The following is a 12406-nucleotide window of genomic DNA, read 5'->3' as shown; positions in this document are numbered from 1 at the left end:
TAGTTAGAGAATCCATTTTGACTGTATTCAAACAGCCATTTTATTGACATGCAATTTAACTCAAGGACACAGTTCCATATGGAGTTTTTAGAATTGCATCTTTTTTTAATCGAACTTGCACTTTTCAACTGTGATGGTTTTTATTATCGTTTATCAAGTGGAGTTGCTACTCAGTGGCATGCTAAAACTGCAGTTTTAGTGGTCGTTATAGGTTTTTGATAGTAGCACACATCAGGTCTGGACACACTCAAGTCCTGAGGTCAAAATCATTTTCTAAGGATATGCAGTTCGTAAAGATTGTAAAAATAAATGATGCTGAAAATTCACCTTGGGTCATAGATTTGTTCTCTTTTTAGTTATAAAAATAACATTTCACTAATTGTAGCCACATCCTAAGTCCATGGGCTCATTAATTTTAAAAGATTGGGTATACTGTGTAATTGACATTTCCAGCTGGTTAAAGAGCAACTTGAAACTGATCTGGAAGTAATTTGTGTATATATATTCACAAAAGATTGGCCAGTAGACAGATAGATTAAGGTTTGGAAAGTGATAGATTAAGGTTTGAAAAGTTGGAAGGATGGCTGCCCCAATCAGTCAGTATGGATATAGTATAATTCATATCCTGATTTTGTATAATATTTCAACAGTTCATATTCACTTCCTTTCTGCTAGTGAGATCACTGGATTGTCTGGTCCAGACTTGATTATTTACAGACCGCCACCATATAGCTGGAATATTGCTGTGCGGCATAAAACTGAACTCACTCACTCTGCTAGTGAATCACAACCCTGAATAACTTGGCAGGCATTATAGATTGAATAGTGTCCTGGAGAAGCATATAGGCAGGAGGTGATTCTGTTGTTCATACCCTACCAGGAAATTCTATGAGCTGGTTCTTGAAAGTTTCCATGGCAGAGGGGTAGCCTAATGTTTAAAGTATTCGCATATATCACGATAATAGCCGGGCTTGGATTTCCCTTGTGGGTATAATGTGTGAAGCTCATTTCTGGTGTCCTCTGCCATGATATTGATGGCATATTGCTAAAAGCGGCATAAGCCAAGCTCACCCACTCACTCATGTGTCTATTTTAGGAGAAGAAGGCAAACCAGTTTCGAGAACGAGAAGAACGCATCAAGGAACAGGCACTGGAGAGCCTGACGGGTGCCCGGCACACAGAGACCCGCACCATTAAGTCCCTTCTTGAGAAGAGGGGCCTCCAGATACATGAGGTACACGATACTTGTATATGCAGTAACGTCTGCAATGTGTTAGGTTTACTCCAGGCAAGATCAGGGTCCCATTCAACACAGCACAACTATAGTAGATGTATGGTGAAGTATTGGAGTTATGATCACTACACTGGAACATGTCTGAGGTTCCAAAACAGTTGTCCAGTTGCCAGTATTGACCCAATTGCTATCCAGGGTTGTGTCCCTTTGGAGTACCAGAATCTGATGATTATTGGTTTGAAGCCCAGATTTGTTCTGGTATCATGGTTGTTGGTTCGTCATTCTCATGAAACATGTTTTCTTTCTTTTGCAGATCTACTCTGATGGAAACTGGTAAGTTCATTTATTTACGTGCAAGTTCTCTCTGCATGGGGTTCACAGACAGGAATAAGCACAACCACTAGCCTGTTAGTCAGAGACTAGTAAAAATCTAGAAGGACTAATCGTTCTATCCTCATTGTCTTGCATAAAACATGATTCTAAAAGAAGCTAAAGAAGTGACATACATAATTCATGTTAGACCTCTTGCCTAATAAGGATATATAGTTCTTGTAACATATAAAGTCCAAAAATAGCAGTCCTGATCAATTTTTAGCATTTGTCAGAGCGACATTTTTGAAAAACGTCTCAATGCTACAAAGCAAAAGTGAATTTCTGCAAACATATTTTGTGCTTGCCAGAATCTAGAATCATGTTAATGGCGTGTGTTTAAACACTTCAGTCTTGCCCTGCTTTGAGGCACATGTGGTGTCTCCTTTTCAGCAGATCTCGCCAACCAGCTGCAGATGGGTACTGGGTAGGAAAAGATAGCAATATAAGCTGTATACATATCAAGAATCTGAGAATGAAGACCAAGTGGTCCCTGGTCAATTGACTTGTTGTGACTGATATGTTTCTACATAATACTCTCGACTGATTGCACATGGGTACAGTGTGTCAAGCACATTTCAAGAATCCCCTTTGTCTCACTCACTCTCACTGAAACCCACCAGCGCACACTAACCCACACCTTCAAATTAGTCACCAGGAAATGTATAGATAATCCATTAGATTACTACATTCTCCAGTTTGTCGGAGTGTAATTTGATTCAGGTCACACTAATTATTTATGTAGGCCTGGTCTTTCATCAGCTGTAAAATGTTTTGTCTCATCATACATCTTTGATGGCATGAGACTAAGACAGTGTTCCTGAATTGCTCCACTCTTACATCGTATAATATTCGTTCTCAGCATAAAAAAAATAATTGAAAAAAAGATTTGGATGCTTTTTTGACACCAGGAAGTAGTAGAGCTCCGTATAAAACAACCAACAAACAAACAAACAATAAGGAATTACACAATTCAGAGCATTTTTTTTTTGCTTGTAGATAATGAGTAGACAGCTGATTTTTTTAAAACTATTAGCATATCCTGTGGCCTTTTATAAACAATAGTATATATCCAATCTGCTGCCTGCAAAACCCAAATAATTACCTAAGTTGTGATGATCTTTATATTTTGTTTGCTTTTAAGTGTTCATATTGTTATTTTCCGTGTACAGGTTATGGATCAAGGACGTTTATGTTCCTATTTAAAAAAGAAGTTTTAATAAGTAATTTATTTCCCATTTCTAAACTGAAAGCAAGCATTATTTCTGATTCAAGCTACATCAAACTGAGAATTGCTTAATACATGACAAATGTATCATATTCAAGTGTATCATAAATGAATACATTCAGAGACAACTAGTCATGGCCAAATACACGGTCACAGCTTGTGTTGATGTCTTGTATTCAGAGGACTTTCATTGACTAGGGCACAGGTGGTATCCAGAAGTTAATACAAAACTTTCAATGGCAGAATGGTGACAGTTAGATGTCTATTGTGTAATTCCGACTACACAGTACACAGCTCCATCTGTTGAATGGATTTGGATTCAACAGTTCCTTGAGTTCAACCTTACGTCAGGGCTCTGTGGTTTAGTGGATAGAGTGTCTGCCCAGGTCCTGGAAGGTCTGGGTTCAAACCCTGTCCTTGTTATACTTACTGATGATAGGAAATAAGAATCGTGTCAGAAAGCACAAATCTCCAAATCAATAACTGAAACTGTATGCCAGCTTTGAGATCCATGGCGGTTCTTTCTTATTTATTACAAAGACTTGATTGAGGGTATGAATATTGGCTGATGTTCAGTAGTTGTCAATAATTATTTTATATGTGTAGTTCTCCTCGTAAGGCCAGTAGAGTCTAAACCTAAATCTTGCTGAATACGATATATGTCAACATATTTTTGTTTAATGGTTTAAGGAGCAGTTCCCCAGTGGTTCAAACATTCACTTGTGACATGACATTGAGACACACCCTACATGGGTACAATGTGTAGAGCCCATTTCTGGTGTCCAATGCTGCGATATTGCTGGAATATTCTTAAAGCGGCGTATATCTAAACTCAATCACTCACTTACTGATAGTGGGGTAAAACCGAACTGACGTCCTCACTTAATGGATTTGGAATACAAGAAAATAGAATAGTCTTACCTTAAAATAATCCGAGAATGACCAGAGTGACTGGAAACACCTTCACTCACTCACATATTTACTCACCTGCTCACTCATGCACTCTTTCTCATTCATTCAGTCTTCAATTTATCCGTCTATTATGCAGTCAGTCCGTCAAATATAATTCATTCATTCATTCATTCATTCATTCATTCATTCATTCATTCATTCTTGTCCTGTTTTAGTCTGTACAACGCCATCACCCATCAGCTGTTGTCCCGAGGTGTGGAGGTACGTCTGCAAATAACTGTAGTCACACATTCTGTTTCAGGGATCTGCTCTATGCCATATACTGACTGATCTTAAGTCCATATCTCTACTGACCCAGTGTGATATTGACAGTGGCAGTGACATATGTTATGCCATATATGTTGAATATTGTCTAAACCTTGATTAATATCTGTAAGAGATGTAGGGAGAAGGGTTTTTTAAAGTCATGCAACAAACATGGAGGGAGATGTTGACATGGCCATTGAATGTCAGTAACTAATTATGAATTATGAGAATCTTTTTTTATAGTCTTCCAATGAGATCCTACGGACACAAACAGCCGATTTTATGCGAGGCCATGAAGATGACTTTCTACCATTCCTTACCAAGCTGGACACTGGGGACCCCTACTCACCAGGTAAACAGTGACGTGATGCTTGTGTGGAGCTCAGAGATGCTATCCCTAACAAATTTATCATAATCATCCCCAAAAATGCATGTCGGTTCTGCCTTTCTGACAAAGCCAAATTCATTCTGATTTTTTCCAAAGATATAGATAGTTGTATTTACTAGAGGGTTATGGTCATGTTTGACTATAAATAATAATAATTAGATAAATACAACACTTTATTTACAGAAGTTCTAAAATTGTGTACACAGAGAAAGTAATTCTGAAATTAAGTGGGCTTCTTGATAAATTCCACACACGGTTTATTTAATTTACTTACCTTTCACATACACTGCTGCCGAGTACTGAAATCTGGTTTCAGTTGTATAAGGATTGATATGTGTAATGGTATTGAAAAGTTTGGTTTCTTGAGCACAACAGTTCCTTAATTTGTTTGAAAAATTCTGAATCTTTACTATCCAAGGGAGCTCAGATTCCTAATGGCACCCTGTGTGTTGCACAACGTGCTTGTGTCCATGTAGGCTTGGATTTAAGATTGTCTGCCTTTACATCATAATGTTAGACTGGACAATCTAGAGATTGATAATATGAGCAATGATGACACGATGAGTCTGACAGTCTAATCTATTTGAAGTTCCAGGTTTAAATTGCCGTTCAGTTACCCAGGCTTGTCATAACAGGCAACTAATGGGATCAGGTGGTCAGACTCACTGACTTCAATGCAACACATCATCAGTTCCCAATTGTGCTGATCGATGCTCATGCTGTTGATCACTAGCTTGTCTGGTCCAGACTCATCTTTTGAACAGCAGAGGTTGCTAAGGATGCCACATGTAATTTTTCGAGAATAAGAAAACAAAGAAGAATTAATTTTCATTGCTCAAAAAACAAAATCATTATGTTTTTATTGGTCAACAATGTTTTTTACCCCATATACACTTCACACATTGCCAGAAGTAAAATACTTCTAATGTCTAAAGGAATATCACTCTGACTGGTTATTACGTTTTGGGGTTCTTTTTCCTCCTGCCTTTAGGTTTTCTGATCACATTAATCTGTGAAACAAGAAATAAAATTGGTTTGGCCCTATAGAGTATTTCTGAATAGGTTGATTTAAACCTGGAAACCAAGTCACAGGGTTATTACTCTGTGACTTTCTACGTTGTCGAGTATAATCAATGCACTCACAATTATCAGTTTTGACCTCAACACGCATGACAATAAGGTAGACACATAACTAGCTAGTGGGTATTTATTTTACTTATTCATGAGTCTGTGCTGCCATTGCTACCAGTCATCCGCTGACAACAGGGGGTGACATTTTCCTAAGAACATATAATGGTTATGTTGGAAGGAACAATCAATAATCATGGCTTGACATTTTTTCATCTGTACTTATAAGTGTTATCAGGTGGATTTTTTAATAATGTATGTGGGCTTTAGTAGGTAAATTCAGGTATATAGTCTGTGTGGGTCCAAATGAGAATGACAAATGGTTAAATAAATCAAAATTGAGATATGTGCACAAAACATAAATAAAACACGTGGTCCTGAAACCTCTGTACCGAACAGGATCTGAAGTCTGACATTTTCTATTGATCATGGAAAAGGTTGTTTAAGAAGTCATGTATTATGTAGAGGATACTAAATGACCTTCTGTGTAATACCATTTTCATTAAAGGAGTTATTAATAATTTGTTAGTAATGAAACAAGCGAAAGCGAGTTTGATACTAAGTCATTCATGAGTTTAATAACAATGATATTTCACGCAGTTAAGTATTCTGTTTATTATTCTCCAACATATATTGATAGAAACTGCTTCGTAATTGCCTACAGTGTGATAACTCTCAGCTGTCCGAAAGTCAAGCAAGGTCTGCTAGCACTATTTTTGCGCCATTAGTATTGTGACGTCGTAGCTGTGAAGTGTTATGGCATCATACATCAAGCAGTATTATACTAGCGTAATATTACACTGTGGTATCTTCCATAGGCAAGTAATAATGTGCTATTTTCACGCTTCACACTGGTTGATTTCAAACGGCTGATGGAACAATGCCTGACTAAAGTGGATCATCTCACCAGGCTGTGCTGTGTTGCACCTGAATGTGTGTTGGTGCTGTCCCATCAGCCGTTTGCAACTGACCCCCTTGGTGTGAAGCATGAAGAAAGCACAATATTACATGATAGCTTTGTAAACATAATGGTTTCATGAAACATCAGATTGCAGATCCTGCTGAGTAGAGAGGTTTCAGGACCATGTGTCCTTTATGTTTTGTGCACTTATCCTTATTTCAAGATATTTAATCATTCATCATACTTGAACTCAGACAGACTATGGGAAGCAAAAGTGTGTGATTTTCACAGTGAATGTACTACAGCTTCCAGAGAATATTTCTCAGTTTCATGTATACTCATGGAAAAATTTAAGTGAACGCATGAAATTGCTGTGACTTTTAATCTTTGAATCAGTAAGAGAAAAGTTCATACAGATGAAAAGGCTTATGTCAAGTGATGAAAATCAATATCAGGTTGTCCCCATGTCTCTGGAGAACTGCTTGGCATTGTCGTGGCATGCTGCGAATGAGTGTACGGTTGGTATGAATCGGAATTCTATGCCATTCTTCCTGGAGAGCCACTAAAAGTTCATCCAAATTGTTGAGTTGAACAGGTCTGTCCCGAACATTGTGGTTAAAGGTAAAACATCCCCACACTATAACAGAGCCCCCTACATAATGATCATGCTGTTTGATGGTGCAGGCACTGTGAGGTTCCCCAAAGCGTCTCCAAACTCGAATTCGACCGTCATTCTGGTCTAGTGTGTACCTGCTCTCATCACTAAACATGGTGTTTCTCCATTGACGTACGGTTCTTCCTCCATGGTTCCGTGCCCACTGCAGTCTCAAGCGCTTGTGTTGCTCAGACATTCCAACCAATGGACGGCGGCTTTTTAGACTAGCCGATTTAAGACGATTATGCACTGTACATGAACAAATTCTGACATGTGTTCTTCGCCTGAATTCCGTATTGATTTTGGAGGAGGATTTGAACCTGTCTTGCAGAGCAATAAGGCGTAGGGTCCGGTCATCCCATGGGGTGGTTTTCTTTTTCCGTCCCCGACCACGCCTCATTTTGACGTCACCAGTCATTATATAGAGATGCCAAAGTCTGGATATCACACTAACAGACTTGTGAAAAGTTGTTGCAACCCGTCGTAATGAGCTTCCACCATTAACCATGCCAATTGCCTCCCGTTTCTGTGCCAAAGTATGTACTGTCTCGCCATGTTAACAATGTTTTCAACCATTGAGTTTGACAGTGCACATACATGTAACATGTAAATCTAAGTGCATGTAACTTTAGGAGCATGTAGTGAATTTGAGTGAACTGCTCTTCACGAAAACGATAATACACAGCGCTGAAGTTAGTAAACAGAAATTTTGAATTGCCCTAAGAAACATGCGTTCCCTTAAATTTTCCCATGAGTATATTTGTAACTGGTTAAGTGAGATAGACCTATTAGTGACTTTAGAGTATATCAGACATGTCACAGCCTGATGTGGAAGAGCTGCTGGAAGTGATGTAGGTTCCAGATGTGTCTCATCATGGTAGATTTGTGAACTTTGGTCAGGCAGACTGTAAAACATAATGACAATATGGTTCCTGTCATAACTTGTGGACTAAACTCACGGAGAAATGTAATGCTTTGGACAAATGCCATCTGACACCCGGTAAAGAGGTTGAGCTATAGAGGGTGGTATTGCCAGCTTCAGGAGAGATGTTGCTGAAAAGTGGCAGCGTCCTCCAGTGTTTGTCATAAGCCTCAGAATGTCACCATCAGAATTGTGGTCAGCTATCTGGCAAGTTGACCCTTCCGTCCAGCTAATATAGCTGAAAATTCATGCAAATACTCATGCGTTTAATGATGTATATTACAAAAATATTGAAAAATGTTTCTTTCAACCATGTTTTATACCGAGGTCAGAATATTAAGGTCAGCTGCTTGTAGCTGATATGCACTCACTCACTCTTTGAATGTTACAACTTGTGACACTTTTATTTCAGAGGAGTTTCAAAACTATTGCAATGATATAGCATCAACTTCAGCCTGGGGAGGCCACCTCGAGGTGAGGTCACAATCTCTTGACATAGTTTATGTATAGTTATAAAAGTTAATACAATTTTAGTCATGTATACAAAGACCTATATTGCCAGGTTATGTAATAATGCATGTATTTCAGTGTACATTATCATGATATGTACATACAGTTATATTATATTATATATGTTATGATGATACATACATTATTCAGTGTCGGTCAATATAGCCAGCCATAGTTTAAAACAGTAATTGTCAGTTGGTTGAAAACTTATGCAGGCACATAAGAGAGTACATAATATTGTATGACAAAATATTGTATGATAAAATTAACACATTGAGAATATCCATGAACTGTTTCAGCTGCGGGCTCTATCCCATGTGCTGCGTCTCCCTCTCGAGGTGATCCAGGCCGAGGGGCCATCCATCTTTGTGGGTGAGGAATATTCAGACACCAGTCCTGTCATTCTCACGTATGTACCATTTCAACAAACTTCTGTCTCTTTCTGTACAAATGTCATTCCAGGTTTTCTGTGGTGCCAGTAGATTTACACATAATGTCATCATTTAATCTGTCATCAGCGGTTATTTGCGCTGACTGTTATCAGATAATTTCCTTTCCTTCTATTCCTTCGATTTGGGTTTATAATATATAGCCTAGCGGTTAATGGTTAATGTGTTTGCTTGTCACGTCTTAAAGCTTACAGACCACCACTGTATTGCTGGAATATTGCTGAAAGCAGTGTAAAACTCACTCACTCACTCACCAAAAAAACACTCACTCACCCACTCACTCGCCCGCCCGCTCACTCACTCACTCACTCACTCACTTTTTCAGGTACCACCGCCATGCATTTGGACTCGGGGAACATTACAACTCAGCTCACCCACTCACTCACTCACTTTTTCAGGTACCACCGCCATGCATTTGGACTCGGGGAACATTACAACTCAGTGAAGGAGAAGGAGCCAGACACACAGGAGGACGGCTTCAGTTAACCTTGATGCAACATAGGCAAACATCTCCAAGGTCACATGACATGACAAGCAGGGTCAAGGTCACCTGATCAGCCAAAGGTCAAGAGGAACGTCATGAAGACCATCAGGCTCATATCATTGTCATTGTGTGAAAGACCCCACAGTTGCATAATGGTGTTGGATTTTTTGTTTGTTACACTGACATATTTCCTGATGTTCAGGTCGTGTAATATATCATATATAACATAAGTAGGTTAGAAAATGACCAGTTGTTCTACTCTGTGCTATCACCCAACCCGAGTAGGACAGCCATTTTGTTTGCTGAAGGGTTTTCCCTGACTTGTAATTACAATGTATTTGATGCAGTAATTTCCCCAAGGTACTCAAAACACAAGGGAAATTTGCTGTGGAAATATACATAATTTCCTGTTGCTATGCAAAACTGGCTGACTGCCAATACTCACCAGCCAATCAGCTGCAAGTATTTCTTTCTCGTGCTGAATGCAGTTATTGTTGGTTGATGGCAACCAATCATGACAGGGCTGGTCCATGAGGCATTGTGATTTCACTTTGTAACAAATCATGACTCTAAAATTTATCAAAATAACCAACCTGAAAGATAATTCATGTGTCATCATGGCTGCCATTGTAACAAGACTGTGTAATATCCTAATACAGTGGAAGCTAGCTGACTTAGACCCTAAGTAACTCGGTTTTCTATATAATTCGCACCGAATTGTTTGTCCCGGCAGATGTTAAGTTATCATTCCATATAGGCTAACTAATTCAGACTTCACGTAACTTGGATTTCAGACTGAAATCTCCGCCCTTCAAGGTAATTTACTACGAAAACATCGCTAAATAACTCGGACTAGCGGGACTGCCTGAGGCAGAAGTGCTTTGTAGTTAGCCAATTACGGACTGCAAACGGATTATCAGGTGTGATGATAACCAATTAACAAATGGAATTAACAAGAAGTTCAGCAAGTTGACACAACGCACTCAGTGTCATTTTGATGGCATGTGATTTTGTTATAAAAAGACGATATATTGTTGATTTCTGTGGAGAAGATTGAATCACATGCACTTCCATACAAGGGCGTTACCCTGTGAAATAGCGAGTAACACAAAAACATGGTACGTCACTTCTAGTGCTCGTGTTTACGGACAAGAAATGAGTGTTGCATTGGAAACCACCGGACAAGAGAGCATTCTAAGAATAAATTATTTATAAAAGATGAGGTGATATTTATTGACGGAATTACAGTTTTGATAATCTACTGATACACAATAATCTCCATGATCATCTTTTGTGCTATTACCCCGAAAACACGTTACACCATGGTAAAAGTACCGCGCATGCGTATCTGCTGGTCAAGGGAGCTAACTCTAGACTCTCACAATCCAATTCGGACTCCTCGTAATTTGGACGCAAAAGTCAGTCCCAGTCAAGTCCGAATTAGACAGCTTCCACTGTACTATATTAGTATTGGGCTATAAATATGGTTGGTTTACTTGCTCAAGTTGTCAGTCATGATATGCTTATTTGTGACATTTAGTTTGATTTGTGTTAAACAATAATTATTTCTTGTTTTATGGACCTGCTGGTTGTATATTTTCAAGAACTAGAAAAATAGGAATCAGTTTTTCCCACTCAAAAAATTAAATCTCGTTTTTATTGGCCAAAACTTCAAGAATGTTTTTTGAGGATTGTTTTTTTGCTCCAAATATGCTACATATATTCCCAGAAGTAAAATACTTTTAGCATTTAAAAAGAATATTACTATCACTGCTGACTTTTTACTTTTTTTATTCCACTTCCTGCTTGTAGATTTTCCTGAGGACAAAAATCCATAAAACAAGAAAGAAAATTTGTCTGACCTAAAGGGGAAATTTATGTATGTCAACTTTAGTAAGATGAGGAACATGACTTGCTTTAATCTTTCACCTGATGAAGGAGCAAGAATATTGTGTTCCCATACAACAGAAGCTGACAAGCATATAATATATATACCATTCAAAAAAAGTAGGGCATATTCATTTTGCGAGCATACCACTTGTCAATGCCAATGCATGTGAGAAAACGTAATATACATCCATACAGATGAAACATTTGCAAAGGAATGGAATAAATTGTCACATTTTCCCTTAAGTTCTCTTCATCATGTTTCCTCCTTGGTTTCATAATTTGCATTTTATCAAGCTCGTAAATCCAATATCCCCTACATTTTTCAATGGTATATTTCCCCTGAATGCGTATCACCTCTAAATGTCATTAAATAATGATAGTGTAACGGTGTGATGGTGTCCCAGCAAGGACTCCATAGCTGAAAGATAGATCTAAGGATTACACATCATTTACAGTAGCACAGACATGATATTATGAACAGAATCACAACAAGCGGTCACATAGTGACTCCACCATGGGCACAACTGACTTGTAAGGTGTTTGAACAGAGGAGGTTTATGTACCCCTTTTCCTCTGGCATATTTGTGACCAAGTGGGGAGGCCCTTCTCACCTCTCACATCAAGAAATGACAATATAACAGAGTATTAATGGTCAGCCACATGAGCATGCACCCAAACTACCTGCATCTTCTTCTGGCTCTCGTACACACTGTCCATGTCTTACACCCTTATGCTCACCCCTCTCTCAGGTCTTTAACTCTGGCCTTATGCTGGGGAAATCCTGGTCTAAAATGCCTTAAGCTAGCCACAGATGACAAGTATTTATAACTTTATCCCCAAACACAAGCCCATGTGCCCTATAACAATCTCCCCATTACCTTAAGTTAGTCCAAGACTGATAAACCTTAAACACCCTGTCACTTATTTATCACACATATGCAAGACAACTTACCTCAGAATGTCTCTAGTCTCTATTGTCTCGAAGTCCGATTTAGTCACAACTGTGCAGCCATCTTGGTTTTCAGATTTG

The 12406-nt window shown here is 38.6% G+C and overlaps 1 protein-coding gene across 1 annotated transcript in view; it reads left to right on the top strand.

Moving 5' to 3' along the window:
• LOC137258519 (deubiquitinase OTUD6B-like) overlaps nucleotides 1–11230 on the top strand; it is a 38870-nt gene extending 27640 nt beyond the window's left edge. Inside the window, exons 4-10 of the mRNA XM_067796222.1 lie at nucleotides 1097–1234; nucleotides 1548–1567; nucleotides 3959–4004; nucleotides 4293–4401; nucleotides 8456–8517; nucleotides 8853–8962; nucleotides 9401–11230. Of these exons, the coding sequence (XP_067652323.1) occupies nucleotides 1097–1234; nucleotides 1548–1567; nucleotides 3959–4004; nucleotides 4293–4401; nucleotides 8456–8517; nucleotides 8853–8962; nucleotides 9401–9488 (573 nt within the window). The 3' untranslated portion in view covers nucleotides 9489–11230. The remainder of the gene's footprint in view (nucleotides 1–1096; nucleotides 1235–1547; nucleotides 1568–3958; nucleotides 4005–4292; nucleotides 4402–8455; nucleotides 8518–8852; nucleotides 8963–9400) is intronic.
• The last annotated feature ends 1176 nt before the right edge of the window (nucleotides 11231–12406 follow it).

This window comes from Haliotis asinina, chromosome 12, assembly GCF_037392515.1.
Source record: "Haliotis asinina isolate JCU_RB_2024 chromosome 12, JCU_Hal_asi_v2, whole genome shotgun sequence".
Taxonomy (NCBI): domain Eukaryota; kingdom Metazoa; phylum Mollusca; class Gastropoda; order Lepetellida; family Haliotidae; genus Haliotis; species Haliotis asinina.
The sequence above is the reverse complement of the archived record's forward strand: the minus strand, read 5'-3'. Positions and strand labels throughout refer to the sequence as shown.